The sequence below is a fragment of the Caenorhabditis remanei genome, chromosome IV (assembly GCF_010183535.1).
Source record: "Caenorhabditis remanei strain PX506 chromosome IV, whole genome shotgun sequence".
In the NCBI taxonomy this organism is placed as follows: Eukaryota; Metazoa; Nematoda; class Chromadorea; order Rhabditida; family Rhabditidae; genus Caenorhabditis; species Caenorhabditis remanei.
Window position 1 is genome coordinate 7,055,953 of NC_071331.1, and position 23,350 is coordinate 7,079,302.

General features: G+C 35.8%; 2 protein-coding genes across 2 annotated transcripts; one reads left to right on the plus strand and one right to left on the minus strand.

Annotated features, from left to right (window-relative positions):
* Positions 1-17,984: 17,984 nt before the first annotated feature.
* Positions 17,985-20,406, plus strand: GCK72_012668 (uncharacterized protein; the record flags this gene model as incomplete). The annotated part of the gene is made up of 7 exons (XM_053729300.1): positions 17,985-18,039; positions 18,093-18,374; positions 18,701-18,852; positions 18,903-19,326; positions 19,402-19,696; positions 19,748-20,074; positions 20,268-20,406. The coding sequence occupies 7 exons, from the start codon at positions 17,985-17,987 to the stop codon at positions 20,404-20,406; spliced, it is 1,674 nt and encodes a 557-aa protein (XP_053584072.1).
* A 1,042-nt stretch (positions 20,407-21,448) lies between these two features.
* GCK72_012669 (uncharacterized protein) lies at positions 21,449-23,350 on the minus strand (the record flags this gene model as incomplete). Its single annotated transcript, XM_053729301.1, has 7 exons — positions 21,449-21,509; positions 21,558-21,671; positions 21,719-21,809; positions 21,859-21,958; positions 22,007-22,192; positions 22,335-22,880; positions 22,925-23,350. The coding sequence occupies 7 exons, from the start codon at positions 23,348-23,350 to the stop codon at positions 21,449-21,451; spliced, it is 1,524 nt and encodes a 507-aa protein (XP_053584073.1).

Consider the following 23,350-nt stretch of genomic DNA (forward strand, 5'->3'; position numbering starts at 1 on the left):
TGTTTAATTTTTTTGCAAGGAAGGGTTCTCTCAGGTCAAAAGTCGTCGCTGTTTTATCAACCAGTGAGACTAGTTGTCGACTGAAAAAAATATGGGGAGAAATAGTGATGAATGATGATCTGATGAATTATTGAAACCTGACTTTGAGTATTCTGTCGTGATGGGGTCATCATGCTCTCTGGATGAGAAAAAATAAAAGATTTTTGGTTAGAATTTAGAAGGGCTTCTGCTAAAGTTCTAGTTATGCAAACTGGAAATTAAAATATCGGAACTGATAAAACGGGTTTAATAAATATTTTGTGCAGATAGTGAAACAATATGTTTTAAATTTTTTCAAATAGAAAACGGACAAAAAAAAGCGTCAGATTGAACATTTTTTGGTCACATTTTGGAAGCGTCCTACATATTTGTTCAAATTTTTCTGTTTCAACATGTCTATTCTAAAAGTTTTTGAGTCTTATATTTTACTGACAATTCAGCAGAGTATTTCAGTCAAACCTTGTTTGTTAAAATCAGAAAATCGAAACAATGAAGCTGGTAAATTCCTTTCTTCCTATCTGTTATTCTATTATTCTGAAACTATGACTCCATTTTTTTCTGCTAATTTCCTTTAGTCACAAAAAATGAATTATTGAAACCTGACTTTGAGTATTCTGTCGTGATGTTCTCTAGATCAGAAAAAAAAGGATGATTCTTGGCTAGAATTTGGATGGAAAAGAAAATTACAGACGCTATAAAACTATTAACTTTGTGATAATCATGAAACAGAATATCTGCTTCATCGACTTCAAAAAGTTTTGAAAATGTCACAGTTCCCAGCGACGACGGAGTCTTCTCACCATTCGAATCAAAAACCCATAACGGTAAACATTTTATTCGGTTTCAAATGTGCGATATCAGTGAACTGCGACTTGTGCAGCTGTTCCTTCATTTCCTTTCATCATGATCTACTGAAGAATTCACTTGAGTATTCTGTCGCGATGGGGTTGTCGTGTTCTTTGGATATAGAAAAAGATTATTTTTGATTAGAATTGAAAAAAAAATTTTTGCTGACAGTGTAAATTGTTGGAAGCCGTCTACATTTTTTCTTCAAATTTCTCTGCTTTTCGATGTTAAGATGGAAATTAAAATTTCGGAACTGATAAAACGGGTTTAATAAATATTTTGTGCAGAAAGTGAAACATAATGTTTTAAATGTTATCAACTGTCAGATTGGAACCTTTTTTGATTGTTATTTTAATTTTTCTGCTTTAACTTGTTTTTTTTTTCGAAGTTACTATGTCTTATATTTCGATACTGTATAGATTCTCTACTTGAGAAATATATCAAACTGTTTCTGCCAAACCTTGTTTGTGAAAATCAGAAAGTCAAAACAGTGCTAGAAAATTCCTTATTCCAATTAAGGTTTTGATTATTTTGTCTTGCTGCTTTTTATTCTGAAATCATGATTCCATTTTTTCTGCTAACTTCCTTCAGTCACAAGCAGATGAATTATTAAACCAGACGTTGAGTTTTCTGTTGTAATGTTCCCTAGATGAAAAAAAACTGGAAGGTTTTTTGTTAGAATTTGTACCAAAAGAACGAGACATCAAAAACAGTATGAAACTATTAACTTTGTGTTAATAATGAAACAGAATCTCCATTTCATTGACTTCGAGAATGTGTTGAAGATGTCTTAATATTAATAATCGTATTGTATATTTTACGATTATTTTGTTTCAAAACGTATGCATTTCGGCGAGTTCATTTTCATACTTTTAGAATTTTATAATTCGGTGCACAACCTGCTGAAAAAGTTTGGTAACTGGCCGAAGAAAATTGGCGCGGTAGCTTAGAAATTCGGCCGCAGGCTTTCAACGGGTTGTGCACCGAATTATAAAATTCTAAAAGTATGAAAATGAGCTCGCCAAAACTCATGCACTATGGTATTAAAATATCATAACTGACCACAAAACTTTTGGATTCGAGCGACTTGGATTCTTCAATCCGTGCAAAACAAGTAAACCAAACAGTAAAAAATTTATTCGGTTTCAGATTTCCTGCATCAACGATCTGCATCTTATGGAGCTGTTACGCTGGTTTTTTCCCAATCCTATTGAGTCATGATTTACTCAATTATTTAACAAAGTTATTGAGTATTCTGTCGCGATGGGGTTGTCGTGTTCTCTGGATAAAAATGTTGATTTTTGATTAGAATTCAGAATCATTTCTGCTGAGATTCTAGACACGTGATTTTTTTTTTGGATTGATAAAAACAAGTACTAAAATAACCAAACTAGGTCGGAAAAGATCCGAATTAAACGAATGAAAAACACTGTTTCTCTAATTTACACGATGAAACACAATTTTTTAAAAAGCGTATTAAAAAACTGTTTTTGTTGATTTTTCAGATCTACTGTAATTAGATATATTAGCATAATTCATTACGTGAAAACTGCTACATACATTTCAGAAAAAAATGAAAGCTTAAGGGTTCATGATTATATGGCTGGACTCCGCCAGCAGTAAAGTAGAAAAATAAAACGACTTTTTTATAGCTTCTCTGTAAGCCAAACTCACAATTTTTTCTTGTTTCTTAGTTATTTTTGATTCAAGATTATACAAGAGGGTAAAGATTTTCGAAACACATCACTGGCACTTCTTCTTTTCTTCAGTGAGATAAAAAACAGAAAAAACAGTAAAAATATAATTCTTGACAAGATATAATTGTCTTGTAAGAAGTAGATATAGAAAACAGTGGATCAGGTTTACCTTTTCTATAATTTTAATAAACGTTCAAATAAAATGTTTTTCTGTTTCTTCATGCCGTTAATGGATCCTACCAATATAAGTTCTTTTAATTCAGCATCTATCATTGAATGTTGAAACTTTATTGTTTCAGTATTTTCGGTTTCGCTATTGCTATCAATTAATATATTAATACATTAATTGTTTCTTTGCCTTTAAAGTCTATTGCTTATACATATAATCATTAGATTATCGTTCGTGGTATTTAATAGCTCTGCAGCGTTCCTGACAAATTCCACTTCTTTGTTTTTTCCGTTTCAACCTGCAAAGTTTTGGTTACCCGTTTTATCTAATACACTTCTCCTTTTCTTCAAAAATGATTTTTAAAAACCATTCAAATATTGAGGAACCGAGAACAGCTTTCCGGTAATTTCCTAGTTTTTCTTCAACGTGAAACAGAAATGGAATCAGTTTACCCATCATATTTTAACGGAAAATGGAGTATCTGAAACAGTGAAAAATGTTAATTTGTATTGTGATGTTACTGCAAACTTGATTTTTAATTGTTTTCTACTCTCTTAATCGTATTTTTGAAAAAAAACCAGAAGGAGATTACAGAAGAATCTCAGAAAAAATTGTGTTTCCTCAAAGTTATGTATGTAATTCTGTAAGTATTACTTCATTTAGAAAGTATTTTAAAAAGCGAGATAGCTGTTATACTCCGAAAACAACAAGTGGAGACCGGACAAGCTGAAAAAATCTTAAAATAGTCCTACTCAAACTATCACAAGGTGGTTTTGATTTCTTGATCTTGTCAGAGATTTCAGGTCTTTTCCTCGTCCTGCTTCTCGATTCTCAAACTTTGAAACTTTTTCTTAAAATTCCCATACACCTGTTGGGAATGTCTTCGTCTTGTTTTCCAACTTTCAACAATGTTTTATCGGTATTTTCCGTTTTGCACTGAAAGTGATCACCAACATCTGGACAAGAGCGAGGGGTTTAAAACAAAAAAGTTGAAACAGAAAATTCAACAAAAACATTTGAGCAGATTGAAACAAGAGACACACTATGAAACCCTGTATTAAAAGGGAATCACTGTTTTTCAGACTAGGAATTTCAAAAATAAGTTCTGTTTCGACGAATGATTTCAAGAGAATTTGTGACAAAGAATCTGATATAATGGACTGAGAAAAAAGACAAAAATTACACTGAAACCATGAAAATTATCAGTTGTTTTGAATGACTTTCTATTTTTCAAATTTCCAAATATTTATTTTGAATTCCCAATAAATGAAGTCTTGAGACTCAATTACTTAATCATGGATGCAGAATTTCAAAAACAGAGTTTTCATATCAGAAAATTAAAACAGTGAAATTGGCAAATTCCCTTTTTCCTATTTGTTAATTATTCTGAACATATAATTATTTTTTTTGCTAACTTCCGTAAGTCACTCTCAATCAAATGAATAACTGAATCCAGACTTTAAGTAGTCTGTCGTGATGTTCTTTGGATGAGAAAGATTAGAAGTTTTTGGTTAGAATCCCGAGGAATCAAAATTAAAGACGGTTTAAAACTATTAACTTTGTGATAGTAATGAAACTGAATCAATATTTCATGCGTTTCGGCGAGTTCATTTTCATATTTCAAATTTTTTTTTGATTCGGTGCGCATTCCACTAAAAGCAAGGGTCGGAACGTTTGGTCAGTAAAATGGCCGAAGTAAATTGGCGCCGTGGCCTAGAAATGTGACTTCGGCGGAATTGAGTTTTTTCACACTAAAAACTATCGGAAATAACCCTAGAAATAGCAGTATACTAAAATACATATTACCAAATTGAACTTTCTAGAACTTTCTCACTGACCAACATAGTTGTACGGAATGCCATTTTCCGAAAAACCGGAATCTGGAATCCGGAACCGGAATCAAATTTTTAATTTTCCGGAATCCGGAATCCGGAACCGGAATGACGAAAAAACCCGGAATTCCGGAATTTCGGAATCCGGAATCCGGAATGATTCGATAAATTTGCATAGCCAAGTCATTTTTTTGAGTGTTTTTAATGATATATAAAGTTTAAAACTACTTTTGAGGTTCAAAACCGAAAAAAAAAGTAATGCAGTTGTCTTTAAAACTCAAAAAAATATTTTAAAATTTAAACTTCATGATTCCGGAAAAAAAATTCAAAAAACCGGAATCCGGAATCCGGAATCGGAATGAAAATTTTCATTTTCCGGAATCCGGAATGAAAATTTTCATTTTCCGGAATCCGGAACCGGAACCGGAATGTCAAAAAACCCCGGAATTCCGGAATCCGGAATTTCCGGCATCCGGATTCCGGACAACTATGCTGACCAAACTCTTTGACCCACGCTTTCAGCGGGTTGTGAACCGAATTTTTAAAATCTTAAAGATTGAAAATGAACTCGCCGAAATATATACGTTATAATGTGAAAATATCTTAACTGACCGCAAAACAATATTTGATCCGAGCGACGTAGATTCTTCTCATCATACAAAACTAGAATACAAAACTGTAACATTTTTATTTAGTTTCAGATCTGCTGTGTGAATGAACTGCAACGTGTGGAGCTGTTGAACTCATGTTTTTGAAAACTTATTGGTTCATGATCGACTGCATTATAAACTAAATGTTTTGAGTATTCTGCCGCGATGGGGTTGCTGTGTTCTCTGGATAAAAAATGATGATTTTTGATTAGAATTCAGAATCATTTCTGCTGAGGTTCTAGACACGTGATTTTTTTTGGATTCTTAAAAGCGCTGCAAGTACTAAAATAACCAATCCTGAACGGACTAGATGAGCCCTGAATATCAATCTAATGTGATGTACTTGCAAAAATATCAAATGAAATGAACGGGAGAAAAACACCGCTCCTCTAATTTAGATGAAGTGAAATATTTTTTAATGTGTATTAATAAAATATGTATTTTATTTGATGCGCTCCACCGAAACCTTTTTCAAGGTGCTTCCAGTGGAGCGCAGTTGTAAGAACTGTATCGAGCTGATAGAGAAGGAACAGTGTAAATTGGTGAAAGCGGTATTTTCCTTCAAATTTTGTTCAAGTTTTTCTGTCGCAACTTGTCTATTCTAGACGTTTCTGAGTCCTATATTTCGGTACCATCGGAAGATCCTGTGAACTATTTCAGTCAAATCTTGTTTGTTAAAACCCGAAAATCAAAACACTGAAGTTGGTAAATTCCATAGTTGTTAAGGCCCGGGCCGGGCCGGTAGAAAATTTTCAAGGCCCGGCCCGGCTTCAAAAAATGACCTTTTTTTCCTAATTTTTTTTCGAAATTTTTTCAATTTTTTATCTAAAATGAGACCATTTTTGACTATTTTTCAGATTTTCTTCAAATTCTGAATCATAGTAGAAAATTTGACTTTTTCGCGAAAAAATTCAAAAAATTCGAAAAAATTTGAAAAAATTTGAAAATTTGACTTTCGCGCCAGTTTGCCCGGGCCTTCGGGCCGGGCCGGGCCGGGCCTCGACAACTATGGTAAATTCCTTTTTTCTTATCTGTTATTCAATTACTCTGAAACTATGATTCTATTTTTTCTGCAAATTTACTTCAAGCACAAGCTAATGAATTATTGAATCCAGACATTGCGTATTCTGTCGTGATGTTCTCTAGATCAGAAAAAAATGGAAGATTCTTGGTTAGAATTTGGATGGTAATAGCCAAATTACAGACATTGTAAAACTATTAACTTTGTGATAATCATGAAACAGAATATCTGTTTCATCGACTTCAAAAAGTGTTGAAACAATAGAACATTTGGCGCGGTGGCCTAGAAATTCGACTCGGCCGCACGCTTCCAGAATCAAAAAATCATACTTGCAAAATATCGCCCCGACCCGGCCCGGCCCGGTCGGCCCGGAGTCAAAAAATGAGCACAATTTTTTCACGAAATTTTTCGAAATTTTTTAAAATTTTCGTCAAAAATCCTATGTAAACTTGAGTTTTATCGATATGTAAAAACATTTTTTGCGAAAAAATCATAAAAATTTTCAAAAAAATTCAACTTTTCAAATTTTTGTACTGTGACCCGGGCCGACCGGGCCGGGCCGGGCCGGGCCGGGCCGGGCCGGGCCGGGTAATGATTAAAGTATGAAAACGAACTCGTCGAAACGCATACATTGTGATATTAAAATATCCACAAAAACGATCTCGTATTCCAACGATGTGGATTCTTCTCACCGTGCAAAGCAAGTAAACAAGACAGTAAAAAATTTATTCGGTTTCAGATTTCCTGTATCAGTGAACTGCAATTTGTGGAACTGTTTAATCGAGGCTTAGGCAATTTCATCGAGTCATGAGCTACTGAATTATTTACTAAAGGTTTTGAGTATTCTGTCGCGATGGGGTTGTCGTGAAAAAAATCTGATTTTTGATTAGAATACAGAACCATTTCTGGTAAGGTTCTAGATACGTGATTTTTTTGTTAGAATAGTAAAAACGCTGCCAGTACTAAAATAACCGAACGAGGACGTTCCAAATCAGTCTTGAAAAGGAAAAAAAAATTTTAAAAAGGAAATCCATTCAAATATTGAAAACCTGCCCCCCTGAGCATCGTGCTAGAGCTCCAGAAGTCAAAAGTAGTGTCCTCGGAAAAATCATCAAAACTCATCCAAAAATGCTCCAAATTAGTTGAAACATGTACCAAAAAATGTGTCTGAAGTTTTTCTGCAAACCAGCTTTTTTTTTTAATTTTAATTTCAGAAAGAAAAGTTTTTCTTATATTTTTCACTAATAAATTATATGTTCCATTTTTTCACAATTTCAGATATGTTCTGGCTATAAAACGAACATACCTTTTAAATACTGCATAAAAAGTGCTTAACCACACATAATAAAACACATGTCTGTATTCTTTGTTCATTTTGTAGCCCGAAAATATCTGAAATTGTGAAAAAATGGAAATAAAAATAAAATGTTTCAACTAATTTGTATTTAGAATTTTTTTGATAAGTTATGAAGATTTTTCCGAGGGCACTACTATTGACTTCTGGAGCTCTAGCACGATGCTCAGTGGTTGAGAAGCCAATTTAACATAATTTTTTGTTTATTTGAGTGTTTTTCAATATTTTGAAACAAAAAAGTCAATAACTCCAAGAGAAAAATAAAAAGTTTGTTCCGGATTTTCAAATCCAGATCAAGAAAAATCGATAATCAAAAAAATCAGCTGAACTCTTCAAACAAAACACTTATGTCAGTTTTACTGGATATTTCAACTATCTTTGAAAAAAAAGTTTATGAAAAACGGACTTGTTTCAGCTGAGATACACATGAAAGAGTGGAGGTATACTCACCTATGACCGCTACTGTAAATCAAGCGTATTTGGTTCATCGAACGAAGAATCTAATATTTTGGACTGAAAAAAGACCAAAAGTCACACTAAAACCACGATAATTATCAGTGGTTCTAAATTACAGGGGCTCTTCTAATAAAGAAGCCTTTCTAATACAGGTTTTACGGTTTTATAATAACGAAATCTGATTTGAAGTTTATTCTGTTTCTAGAGCTTCAGATTGTTAAAAACATTTTTTGAATTCCCAATCACTCAATCATTGAAGAAAAATTTCAAATCAGAATTTCAGCAACGGTTTTATCAGTTCAGCTCATTTTATGTAACTGAAAATAGAATTTCAAAACAGTAAAAAATCTTCTTCCTATAAAACTGATGTTTTTTTCTGTTTCTCTGCATAATCAATTGTCTGAAATCTTTATGAATTAAATGATGGAAGTGCATTTTTTCAAGGAATAACCTGATGAGTATACATCTTTCCTGGTTGTTTTGATGTTGAATGGCAAAAGAAAACTAGTTTTCATCAAATTCCAAAGATTTACAGAATGAAAATTATTCTGGTATAATGTAATTGACACTGTTCCGATTCCTGACTAATTCATTGTTTTTCTCAGTTTCACTAACTTCTCATTTATCAAATAACATTTTTTGGAAATGCTATTGATCGTACCCGCGCTATTCATTTCTATTTTCAAGAATTGAGTGGTGACTTGATGGGAAAAAACTTAAAAATACACTACCATGATTTAAATCCGGTATAAGGGGGTAACAACAACTAATACGCTGACGGATATTTATACTTTTATTGCGTCTCCCTGTCCTCTTTGCTATTTTCTCTGCGCGGTCGATGTCCTGATGTTGTAAACTATTTGTAAATGTTATAAAAGTGTTACGTATTTTCTCTGTGCGTCCTCTGCTGCACCACCAGATGTCGAGTGACAGTTGCTCTTTTTATGTGTACATGTTGCGGCATCTCAAGATCTTCTTTTGCTATCCTTGATTGATGGATGAGATTGGTTGTCTTAAACGACACTCTCGGCCCACTTTTTGTTGTTTTTTTCAATGTATACATACATATTTTTATCATTATAATGGTTTATTATTAAAATAACGAATTTGGATACAATGGAGTTGACTTTGGGAGGGGTCTACCGGGGTTCTAGTTTTCCGTGCTTCTTCTATTCTTCTACGGTGGTTATCTTCTACTATTCCGTTGTGCGCTGGGGATCGACACACGAAAAGGTTCCTACTATGGGGGCTGGCCGTAGGAGGGCATCTTGTACATCCGTACTTATTACCTCTATTCCAAAATCTACACTCCTCTATACTGTGGTTTTTCCTATTTAGGCAAATGACGCATCTATTCTGTTGCTGGATTATTCTAAGTCTCTAATCGCTGGTGGTGCTTCTCTGTGTGGAGGTGGTGGTGATGTGTATTCTGTAATAATTGAGTTTAGATTAAATGGTAGCAACAAGGAGTTATTCTTGGTATATATGCAAAAGTATTATATTTCTGCCATACTTGTTGAACGGTCGGTGGTTGTAGTAATAGTTTATTTAGGTAGTTCAACAGGATCAATAGTATACGATTTAGAATTAAGAATCAAATAGATTCTTTTAGAATGAAATTATATTACAACAGAGGGGTATTTATACTATTTTCTTCGGCTCCTTGCCTCGCTGGGTCTCGACGTCCTATATGCTCTCTATCACTGCGGAGGTGTCACGACTGTTTTACACTTCTGCTCCTCCTTGGGTTTCTCCACTATCTCTTCGTTGACCTCTTACCGCTGATGGCTCAACAGGTGTGGTGTCAACGGTTCTTGCGGCACCTCTTTGTATCATCGGGTCATGTGCTCCTCTCTATCCTTCTCCATGATTGATTTATGGGATCGATCCGATGGTCGGTCACGACATTCCCGGGGCCTCGACGGTTGTGGGACCACCCAAGCTGGTTGCTTATCCTTAGAGCTGTGGTTGGTCGCACTTGACTGCTGCTATTCTTGTTGCACCTGACTGCTGCTCTTCTTGTTGCACCTGACTGCGGCTAGTGTGTGAACGACGGAACTGGGTTTACTGCTGCTCATTGACTGGACACTGGATTCTATATACTGGATACTTGACTTGACTGCTTATCAGGTTGTAGTTGTCAACTTACAATTTAAAAGGGCCTCTGAGATGGAATTACAATTTATTTCTTGTTTGAACAATTATACTATAATTATTCTTAGGGTCCCAAAATACATAATACCTGAAATACTGGGGGGAGAGGTTTCAAGATAAAAGTTGGGACCTTACGATATAAGACAGGCCAAATTTCAAAATTTCAAAATTTGAAAAATTATTAACCCGTTCAGTGGTGAAAACGTGATTTTTTCACAGAAATCTTCAAATCACGTGTTTTCTAAATTTTCATAAGAAAATTCTCTTAATTTTTACACCGCTATTTCATTTATTGAAATAGTGAGAGAAATGGTTTTTTGTTCGATTAAATTAAATTAATTTCGTTTTTGTTTCGATTGAAATTATAATTACGTGACCTTCAACATTTCATTTATTCAAAACACATCCACAGAATAGACTCCAGAGGAGAAAATGTGAACAGAAATGAGGAAATAAATAAAATCACAGAAAAGACTCAGGAGTCTATTCTGTGGAAAATTACAAAAAGAGAAAAGACGTTCGGGAAAACGTGAACCAGAAAGAAGTTTTCACAGATTTTCCTCATGAGGGAAATCTGTGAAAACACAAAATTCATTGAAAATAAGATTTATAACGTGAACTTCGATATGCGATATTGATAACATCCACATAGAGCTCATCGGAATTTTCGTATCGGAATCTTCTTCAAAGAATAGATAGTTCGAAATCTTTGATAAATCTCAGACAGCTGCACCCGAGTGGTATAATCTGGAAATTGATAATTGAAATCTGTCGATTTCTTAAATGACTCACCTTTTGAAACTTGGGATTTTCAGATTCTCCCAAATAAAAACATAAAGAATCCACTCGTTAATATAGTTCAAGATAAAGTGACTTCTGAAATCATCTGAAATTTATGCTCCTCACCTTCTTCTTATGATCAGTCAGACACAACCATTGAAAAACACACTCACACCACCAGAAAAAGTTGGAATGGATTTTTAACAACTGACAAAAAGTCACGTAAATTCGGAAAAATGCCCCAAATAATATTTTTTCAAATCATACCAACTTTTTCTGGTGGTGTGAGTGTGTTTTTCAATGGTTGTGTCTGACGCGCACCCGTAATTCCCGAGTACGGGAGCATAACGGCCAAGTTTTGAAATAAAAATTATAATTAAAATGATATACGTGAGCCCCGGAAAACACTTTTCGAATACATTTTTTCATTTCCAAGAATTTTACGTGATAGAAAATGTTCCCGATACCAAACTTGAGTTTTCAGTTATCCCGCTGTTAGATTTGAAGCAAAATTTTGTGCGAGCGGTTATTGAGTTCACTAAATTGAGGTATACAAATAGATAAAAAGAGAGTAGGAGGGAAAAGAAAGCTTCCGAGGGTCCCTATTTAAAGTTAATCGCTACTTCCGGGGGTCGTGAGCCAAGAGGCGGAGCGAGAGCAAGCTTCTGGGCGTCCCAGTTTTAAGGTAATCACTACTTCCAGGGTGCTGAGCCTAGGGGCGGAGCGAGAGCAAGCTCCAGGGTGTCCATGTTTTAAGGTAATCGCTACTTCCAGGGTTCTAAGCCAATGCGCGGGGTGAGAGCAAGCTCCAGGGTGTCCATGTTTTAAGGTAATCGCTACTTCCAGGGTTCTAAGCCAATGCGCGGGGTGAGAGCAAGCTTCTGGGCGTTTGTTCGTTGAAATTCACATTCCATGGCAAGCGGAATAATTGGTAATGAACAAGAAAGTGGGAAACACGCGGTGAGAAAAAAAACCTCCCTGACCTCACGTGGTCTACAAAATTCTGAAAAATTAATGTGGCCTTTATGCTCCCGTACTCGGGAAATACAGAGAGGCGTGTCTGACTGATCATAAGAAGAAGGTGAGGAGCATAAATTTCAGATGATTTCAGAAGTCACTTTATCTTGAACTATATTAACGAGTGGATTCTTTATGTTTTTATTTGGGAGAATCTGAAAATCCCAAGTTTCAAAAGGTGAGTCATTTAAGAAATCGACAGATTTCAATTATCAATTTCCAGATTATACCACTCGGGTGCAGCTGTCTGAGATTTATCAAAGATTTCGAACTATCTATTCTTTGAAGAAGATTCCGATACGAAAATTCCGATGAGCTCTATGTGGATGTTATCAATATCGCATATCGAAGTTCACGTTATAAATCTTATTTTCAATGAATTTTGTGTTTTCACAGATTTCCCTCATGAGGAAAATCTGTGAAAACTTCTTTCTGGTTCACGTTTTCCCGAACGTCTTTTCTCTTTTTGTAATTTTCCACAGAATAGACTCCTGAGTCTTTTCTGTGATTTTATTTATTTCCTTTCATCTTAATAAATAAGGTCACGTAAATATAACTTCAATTTAAAAACAAAACAAGAAGAAATAGAAGAAATAACCAAAAAATAATTTGACTTTTTTCAGGGGCCGCTCGGTTAATTTCACATTTAAAAATTCATGTTTTCTGACAGTAGAAAATCTGTAAAAGCTCATTTCTCAACCGAAAAACAACTTATCACGTTGAAAAAATAAAATTTTCAAATTTGGCCTGTCTTATATGGTAATACTATGGGGTCATGCTTACGAAAATTGTAATACTAATGGGATTTCTTAAGAAAGTTCTGAATGTTTTTATGCTGGCATCCTCCGGGGCGACAATTCAATTGTTCTAAATGTATTTTTGTTGTCTAATACATGTAATGTGGTTTTGTGGGGGGTGTGGGCCGTGGATGTTATGGTTAGTGTCTCTCTCTCCCACTCTCGCTCTATATAAACTTACGGTTGGCTCGCTTCTTATCATTCTGTGACCATGCGAGATTTCTGTCTGGTTATCGTTATTCTGACTATCGGCTTACATACCTCTTCTCTGAAACCAATTCCACGATGGGTAATTATGTCCGGATGCCCGGAGTGTGACTACTGTCTTATCTTGAACGGGTATGTTCCTATCGTCTTACCTCTTCTTACCTTATGTTTGTTATTCTAGCACTGTTTCTCCTTATTGGTGTGTGGAAGACCGGCTGTATTGCAAGATTTCGTACGTTTATCTCTTGGGCTTCCTCTGGATACTACTACGTTGGTCCCTACGACTGCGTCTTCATCTATCCTGGGGTTTTTGCTGGGACCAGTTTTTGCGATGGTTGTGCTTGATGTTATCTATTAATGATGGTTGTTTGGTTATTCTTATACTGATTTATTTGAATGAACATAAAGCATATACTGGTTAAAATAATTAATAGGGGTCGCAAAACATATACTGGTTAAAAAATATCCCAGAAATTAGTTTTCGAGTACAAAACAAGAAACAATTTCTCGAAAAATCGAAAAATCACTATTTTGTCACTTAATTTTTGAAAACTTAAACAGAAATTACCAACATTTTTTCGCGCAGCCCTTATGGTGGGTTTTTTATGAGTTCCACAAAATTTCATAATTTTAAAAATCTTACTTGATGATGATCTTGCAGCACCCTTCAATTTGATTGCAGGCGTCGTCGCGACACACGGAGAGGAACGAGCTTCTAAAAATAAATAAAAATAAATACTAGTTATTAATTCCAATACAGTGCGCGTCATAAAGATAGGACACCCTCTAAAATTTGTCGTTCTGAAAATCCTGAATAGTTATCAAAAATCGGTGAGTGCAGTTCGATTCAGCAACCCTAAAAACTCTATGAGGCAACTGATCGTTTAGATTGAGCAACTTTGAGCAGCTCTGTGCTCAAAAGTCACTTTTGAGACCGCATTATAAAGATAGGACACCCCCCAAAAAGCAGTACTTTGCGAGTCTTTTCCCTAGAAAATGTGGAATTTTTTGATCGGAAATTGCTTTAAATGCTCTAATTAGTCCTATTTTAAATGTTTTTAGAAAAATTATTCCTAGAAAACATGTTAGAAAAAATTCGATTTTCAGACTTTTTAGTGATTTTTCACTTTTTCGATTTTTATCATTGAATTATATGAAAACACCAATAAATTTCCAATATTTATGTATCCGGAATAAGAAATCATACCTTGAAAATTAATATTTTTAATTTTGAAATGTCTTCAAAGTGATTGATATCACTTGTCGAGATAAAATTCGAAAAAAGTGAAAAATAATTGGAAAATTGGAAAATCGCATTTTTTTCGAGTTTTTTCGAACAAGTTTTCTAGGAAAAAAATTTGTGAAAAACTTCAAAATAGGACAAATCAGAGCATTTTAAGCAGTTTCCAATTAAAAAATTCCACATTTTCCAGGAAAAAGACTCGAAAAGTACTGCTTTTTGGGGGTGTCCTATCTTTATAATGCGGCCTCAAAAGTGACTTTTGAGCACAGAGCTGCTCAAAGTTGCTCAATCTAAACGATCAGTTGCCTCATAGAGTTTTTAGGGTTGCTGAACAGGGCTGGGCATTGTTTGAGAGGTCAAATAAATTGTTTGACCAAAAAATGTTTGAATATTTTTTCCAAACAATTTATTTGATCAAATAATATTTGAATTTGTTTTTCAAATAATTTATTTGACCAAACATTATTTGAAATTTTTTCTCAAATAATCAAATAATTTCAAACAACTCAAGAAAATGTTTTATTGCCAATAAAGGCAGTAAAAAGAAAAAAAGTAGGTTATATTTTAAAACATGTAAAAATCAAGGAAAAATACTATTTTTTGTTAAATTTTCCGTCCTGAAAGACTTTCTCGAGTTCGAAGTAATTATTTTTTCCTAACCATTCGGCAGTTTGAAGAGAAAAATTATCATAAATGATACAAAGAAATGGGTTTCAAATTATTTGAAAATTTTCAAATAATTTGGTCACATAATTTTATTTGATATGAATTTGTCAAACATTATTTGGTCAAACAATTTGTTTGAAAAAAAAGTTCAAATAATTATTTGAAGCAATTTATTTGACTTTTACCCCAAATTTCAAATAATTCAAATAATCAAACAAATAATTTGCCCAGCCCTGTTGCTGAATCGAACTGCACTCACCGATTTTTGATAACTATTCAGGATTTTTCAGAACGACAAATTTTAAGGGGTGTCCTATCTTTATGACGCGCACTGTATCAAACAATTGGGATTTTTCTAATAGACTTACCTTTTCAATTTTGCGATGACATCACATTAAATAAAAAATAGAAATACATGGATTTTAAAAGAATCAAGAATACACGGGGGCGGCCTGAACACAACGAGCCTTGGGAGAGTAAAATGAGGAGAGCAATTGGGAGAGACGAGCAAAAGTTAGAGGAGAGGAGGGAGCAGAGAAAAACAGAAAGTGATCAGAAAGTGAGAGCACAGGATCAGCGGAGGGCAGATCACTATCTCTCGTTTTCCATCCACACAGGTTGACCCAACAGCTGCTCATAAAAATCAAATGATAAAAGGGATATGAAAGAAATAAGGAAGAAGTACTCATGGCGGTTGTGAACGTTAAAATGTGATATCTGTTGACACTGTGAAAATTTTGTCCGGTTTCATTTTGTTTTGAAGAAGAACGAATATACCGTAAAATCTCTATTGGCGCAAATCTATTTAATGTGGTATATGTTTTTTTTTCTCAAAGAGGTTATCAAAAAGTTGCCAACATACAAAATATAGCTGTATATTTAAGAAATATTTCTCCAGTTGGAAAAAATTAGATAGCTCTCAAGGCAGTTGAGATATTATGCTCCAAACTCTTGCTACACTTCTATTAGAGGTTTTACGGTATTTCAAACTGTCATTTCCGTGATTGATTTGATCGATTTTACCAGACTTGCAACAGGCAGGATTGGAAGTTCAGTACTGAAAAATTCAAAATTTTTATCGAAAAACAAAATTCTTATTGAAAAAACGAAAAAAAAAAGTTTTTGGTTTTTTTCCTATTAAGACTGGTTTTTTGAAAAATATAATTGAGTAAAATAATGGAAAATGTTCAGAAAAAAATCTACAAAAAAAATTATAGTGAGTTGCCGGAATTTTGGAAGTCTGGAAAATGTGACAACTAATGTTTATTAAAGATAAATCATCAACCAACAATCAAACATCACACGTTTATGCTTTTTCAGAAACAGTATACAGTGCGTAACACAAGTTTAAGGCCACCCTTGAAACTGAGTTTATTGACTCAGCGGAGCATTTCTGGTTAAAACTAATAAATCCAGCAGATACTGAGTATCTATCTGCATTATTACCGAACATTTCCAGCTCTCATTATCAAGATCTCGACGAGCTAGCGACTCAAATCCCTCTAATGTTGACAGCAGTGCAGACTGTGGGTAGAGTCAAACCTTAAATTTCTTCCCAGAAACGTACAAGATATGTTTCTAAACTTTTGAAATCAACGAATGAGCATTTGGAGACGTGGTTTCTCTAAGAATTTACCCACTTACGCCGCTTTTAGAGCTCAGATTTAGCGCCTGAAAGAGAAAAATGGAGAGAGACTTGAATCCAGGTTCCCAGCAGACCAGTAGGGTCAGGACTATATGGTTTTGATGTTTTCTTCTTGAATGTAATTTGTACAATCCTAAAATACAATTCTAGAGTGCAACTTTGCTTTTATTCGACGCTTTTTGCTCAACTCCGGGGGTGGCCTTATACTTATGTTACGCTTGAAAGTGCGCTCTTTTCACATTTGGCCACGTCACCATCCTAGTTTTGGAGGCCATGTCACAAAAACATTTTCCTAGGGGTATTTTTGGATGAGGAATCCGAATCCGTTATTAGTTTTAACCAGAAATGTTCCGCTGACCCAATAAACTCAATTTCATGGGTGGCCTTATACTTGTGTTACGCACTGTAATTATTATTTTGTAATTTAAATTTTTTGAAAATATTTTGCGCCTTCCGGACAAGTTTTTGATTAAAACAAAAGAGACTCCGCAAATCAATGAAACCAACCTTCCCCACTATCAAAAGTCGATAATCAAAAAGTAGAGAAAAAACCAAAAACGATAGGTTCCACCGAGATTTGAACTCGGGTCGCAGGATTCAAAGTCCTGAGTGCTAACCGCTACACCCGACGAGGCGGCAGTGTCCACTAGCCGTTGATAAGAGGACACTTGCGGAACAGGCGCTGCGGAAGATGAGTAATGCCGAGAGGGGAGTGTAAACATTTGGTGGTGGCTGCGTACAAGCGGTTTTTGGAATTCCACTATTTCAAAATGTGTATTTCACAAATATGGAAATAATAATCTAGTGTTTTCTTCTGAAAAGCTGGTTGAAAACTGAAAAATGAGTAGGTTTTGATGGTAATATTGAGAGAACTCACTATCAGACTTGCAAGGGACTGGGCCGAGATTTTGCAAGTCTGGATTTAATACTTTCGAATAATGTACAATAACGATCATAATTCTAACATTTTTGGCCGGTCATTTTCAGTTGTACATGTCCACCTTTAAGAGTGTGTTACGGTATCACTGATTGTCCCACCAAGTAACATTTTTATCGGTCGTAAAGATCGAAAGTAGAACTCCATTTTGTACATAGTTGACACTAAACGTGAGGACTTTTCTATTTTTCAGTATACTCATTGTGTCGTTTGTCTAATGTCTCGGTTTCAAAACGTCTGGTTTCAAAACGACCATTCATTGGCACAATGCCAAGCGCCCTCTCTGCTTTTCATGTTGACCCGTCCTTCCCAACACCTTTTTCATAATCTCCGTCTCCATTAGTTCTCTCTGTCCCTCTCTCCACACCAATTGCTTCTCGTGTTGTCTGAGTCTCTTTCTCTCTTTCTCACACCTTTTCGAATATTTTTTCTTTCTTTTTTACCCAAATTCATTTTTTTCCAGCGGGTTTCCTAATGGAAACGCTTCAAAATACGTGTATACAAGTGCTGGCGAATTGTATTAAAGAATGTGAGTTATTTTCAGTTTCTAATCTTATTAATCTACTTCAGCAAAATTCAAAGGTTATGCAAAACTAATCGATGGCTTGAGAATTGGTGAAGAATTTAAAATTCCTTCGGAGCTGAGAAACAGGATCTTCGAGATTCTTACCAAGACACCTCTTCGACTCTCATCTGACACTGCGCATGAGATTTCGAAAGTTTTCAACGTAACGAAAGTGATACTGACATCTTCAATTATTAACGATGCTTCGATTGAGCTTTTGCAATCATTCAATTTGGTAGAGCTGGAGCTGAAATTATTAGATTTGAAGAAGGAGGAGAATACAGGAGAAGAGGAGATTGGTTAGTTTTTGTTTTTTTAGTAGAAACAATCAAACGTGGAAAGTGTTTCTTTGAGGGGATTTCCTTGAGGGATTTCTTTCCGTCATTTCCCTCTTTCCGTCATTTTAAGATTTTTTTGCATTCCGCCAGGAAAAAATGAAATTTTACATAAATTTTACTACTTTGCGCTCAAGTCTGGTTGTCCCATAAAGCCAATTTTTGTAGGAAAAGTTATGCATCGGCAAAAAATTTCCCTTTCGCAATAGCACTTCATCTTGCTAATGTGCATTTCGTTACGGGCCGCGCTTACAAAATATTTGTTAACTGAGCAACCTTTTTGAATTCAGATGATGAGGAGTATTTGTCAGATGATGAGGAGTATTCGTTTGACATCATCGCTACTCTCGACTCGATTTTGAATTCAAAAAGCCGCAAGAGCCTACGCGTTCTAAAAATTTATGGATATAAAACCAAATTCAATGGTGAATGGATTGAGCAGGTAAGGATTTCAAGATCAAGAGTAGTTCCAGTTATACCCATGTTTTCCAGATAGCAAAAGTACTAGGTCCAGTTCTCCAACATCTCGACATCAACTCTTATCGCTTATCTTGGGGACAATCCAAACCTATCTTCAATCGTTTTTCAAACCTCACAGAACTCAATGCGTCTCACACCCACATCTTATTGGCTGAAGGGATATCTCAATTGAAAAATCTGAAAAATCTGACGCTTGCTGGCGTAAAACTAGGCCTTGATGATTTCAAAGAACTCTTCAAACTGAGAAAACTGCATTTTTTGAATCTGTCCAACTTACATTATGACCCGTATATGGGTTTTATCAAGTATTCCTTTCAAGAAGAGTCACCTCATCCCGAGTTAAAAGTTTTGGACATTTCAGCATGTGGATACGATTTGCGTGAAATAGCGAAATTGATTGAAGTTTATCCGAAATTAGAAACTATTGGATTGATTGGTGAGTAACAACGATTTAGAGGACTTTCCTAGCCAAGCCAATTCAACTTCATATAACAAAAAATTGTTCATTCAGGTTACGAACTCCCTCCCAATACCAACACTGAGATCCCAGGTGTCAAACTTCATTTGAATACTACTGTCGAGCAATGTTTGGACTCTCTCGACTATTACCTCAACAACTGGGGATTTGAACATGAAACTATCGTCGAGATAATCAGAAAAATATATCGGGAGTGCATATGGACTACTTTTCTTTTTCCTGAACAGTTGAAGATCCAGTGTCTCGACAAAATAATTGAAGCACTAGATCATGGACCGAGATTCACAAACATTCTTGTACCACTTCTTGCCTTGACCAACTTAATTGAGTAAGATTAAATTAGGCATGCTCCAATTATATCCTGTGTACCGATTTACAGCGAGAACCGTCTTCAAGGAATCACAGCTTTTCAACGTCACTCTCTAGCCAAATACCTATTGGGACAGGAACCACCTGAGGAACGGCCTCTTCTTTATTTCACTTTGTTCCAGCGGTGCTTTACTAGCGACGCCTTTCTTGCTACCCGTCACATCAATTACAGTATGGTCTGTAACAAAACGATCGATTTTGTTCTTCGGGAGGTCTCAGATTGCACCTACCATATACTAGATGTCCTTGAAACGGGCGTATCGATATTAAGCAGATGTTTGTGCAAGATGTCTAGAAGTGATGAGAATTTTCAAACGAAAAGATTTGATTGCATGTTGTGAGTTTTCTTAAAATGGTATAAAAACGCGAAAGCGCAAGGATGGAATTGCAAAAAGCGCTGAAATTTGTGAGACGCAGAGAAAGCTTTCCCAGAGCTGAGTAGAACGAAATTTCAAGCGGAATCACTGTTTCTGACTTCCTATCAGAGCGATAAAGCTTATTAGGGAACTTCAAAGATGTTTCCTTTTCAGTAACTACATGATGACTGCCTCTAACCAACGCTCCCGTCAAGCCGCTGTAGCAATCCTCGTTCATGTCTTCTCATTCTCCACTAATCGAAACATGACTGGAAATCAAAAATCCCAACTGATGACTGAAATCATGTCCTGAATTCGCAGATACAGACGATATCGTTCCGTAGACATTCGGAAAGTTCATCGTTTCATACAAACGCGTTGCAAGTCTTCTGGAGTAAAGGATTGGATTGATTGGGTAAAGATGAAGATTTGTGATGATTGATTTTTTGTTGTGTTCTTTTATTGTTCTTGTTGAGTTTTTAACGATAAAATACAATTTATTTTGAAATTTTGAGTTTTTATTACTGAGTAACGCGTCAAAGGTGCGCCGGACTCGGATTCCCCCTAGTTTTTGGTTTCCGGCGAGTTAGTAAATTCTTGTTAGAAATGTCCTGAAATTCTCCAACCACGGGTTTAAACTTTCCTGAATTTTACAAAATGTTGTGAAAGAATGTGCACATTTTTTGACTCCGAACAGAGCCGAGATTTTGCAAGTCTGGGAGAACTTACTTTTGAGAATTCAGTTGAAACCATACTTGTCATTTGACGGGCCGGTCAGGCGGGCCGAGGGAAAATTTGGAAATTGGCCACGGCCCGGCCGGCCCGAGACAGGTATGATTGAAACTATTGAATTTTCTAGATACTAGAACATTGCCAGCAGATCATAGTGCTCAATTTTTCTGAATTACAACATTTCATTGAAACAAATGTTATAGTAACTAGAAAAAATGAAAAAAGAAGTATTTACAAAAATAGGAAAAAACTTTGACCACTGAGCGGATCGAACGCCCAACCTTTCGATCTGGAGTCGAACGCGCTACCATTGCGCCAACACAGGTAGTCCGCCACGGACGCAATATGGGCGATTTATGGGCCGCGCGTGGACTCAGCACGAATTCGCAGAGGATTGTATGTGGTCCGTATACGGTCCGTTTTGAGTCCGCGCGCCGAAAAAGTCGCTCCTCTCCCTCCTCCTCCCCCTTCCCGCTTCTCTCTGCAATCGATAAACAGAAAACAGTGAAAATGTGATTATTAAACCAAATTTATTATAAAAAACAACAAAAACTAACAACACCGAATGGGGAAAAATTGAAAGAATCATAAAGAAATAAAGCAATGAACTTCTTGGTCGACGGTTACGTAAGACAGGCGTAATCGAATTGGGGAGGGTTGCTGGTGGTGAAATCAAGAGCTGTGCTGAAATTAAACGGAATTAGAATTTACGGCGATGTGAAAGAGACTTACACATACGATCCTTCATCTAATTCTTTTACTTCCTCGAGATATTGCTTCAGAGTGAACGCGACTTCTTTCGGGGTGGTGTCCATTTGTGATTTATACTCCTTACGGAACCGATCACTGTAATTTTAACATTTCATCATCAATTCACAAGCAAATCATCTCACATAAAATTTGTCATAGTTTCTCTAGCCACGCACTGCAAAGTAGTTCGAATGTTTAAGTCGCTGTCTTGTCGGAAACCTCTGATTACAAATCCTATAAGAAAACAGTGACTTCATTTTCGTAGGAAGTATATGGAACGTACGAACTATTGGTCCGAAGAATTTGTCGCCGAATGGGATGTAACCGGCGTTTGAGAAGTCTTGTGCAGAATATGCGACGAAAAACGGGTCTCTTTTAGCGACCTGAAAGAGAATAATGTTATTGAAAGCTTTGTCATTTCAAAGAATTACTTCTTTAAAAACGAATCGGAAGAGAAGTCGCGCATCGCCATAAAAACGAGATGATGTCCACTTAGCAGCTTCCGATGGAGTAACAATCGAAGAGAGTTTGAAGGTCTTTTTGCACGGTAGCATAACATTTTCCTCGTTCTCCGTGGCCTTTCTTAGATCGAATCCGATTCCTTTTATGAAATCGCACTGGAAATCAGCAACTTATAACAGGGTGTATATGTAAAAGAAGCGTTTACCTCTCTATCATATATTCCTTTGGATTTCTCAGCTTGACGAAGACGATTTACTAGTTTATTGTTCTGCAAGTGTTAAGTATTAAAACCCTTACCGTGTCAGTTACCATTGCAGTATTAAAAGCCAGACCCAATGCCAACTTTTCCAAATCCGGATGTACGTTATGAAACTTTTGGGCAAGTTCTAGTATTGGGTAGAAATCTGTTTCTTGAACGGTTTTGGAAAGCTTTTGAAGGTTTTCCTGTAAAACGTAAATGGAATAATAATTATAGGAAAAATTATCAACTTCGCATTCCGATCGTGATAGCGGAATTCCTTTTTCCAAGTTGTAGAGATTATTAACGGTAAATCCAATCGGATTCCATTTGTCATTATTTGAAGAAAAGTGAGATCCTTCGCCTGTTTTTGAGTGAAGGAACGGAGTGACACGTGCGGCATATGAAGGTGTCGTGACCAGAGGAGCCGAAGTGGGCGCATCGGACTGAACATTTCTCATTCCATCAGTGAACATCGAAGTACTACTGGTGTCGATATCCACTAAATCTTGCAGTGGAGCCGTTAGACGAGATGTTGAATTCTTCTTTTTAAAGAAGTTCGTAGGTGGGAAACGAGGTGTTTTCGGAGTTTCGAAGAATTCTTGCTGAAAGCAAGCGTTACGAAATTGATACGAGATATGTGACCCACTTTTACACAATTTATAGCTCTTTCCATTTTCACATTTCGCAATTGATGATAAGTGGCTGTTTCTTTATGAATTTTCGAAGTATCTTCAGTGGCAGTAGTCTCAGTTTCAGCATCTTCGCAGTTGTCGAAATTCTCATCAATTAACATATCGTCTTCAAAGCTCGGAGTAGGTGGAAGTGAACAATTCAAACCGAACCTTTCCGGTTCGATAGGCACTAGTTTCTTTTTTGAACATTCCATAGAAACGGGTGTTGTTTTAGAAGTTACGTTAGAAACGGGTTTTGTTTTCGAAATTTCCTTAGATACCGTTTTTGTTTTATAAGTTTCGTTAGAAACTGGTTCTTTCTTATTCTTCACTCTCTTCGCAGCCGGAATCCCAACACTATCAACAGCATCGTTAGACTTCTTTATACGTGTTCGGACCAT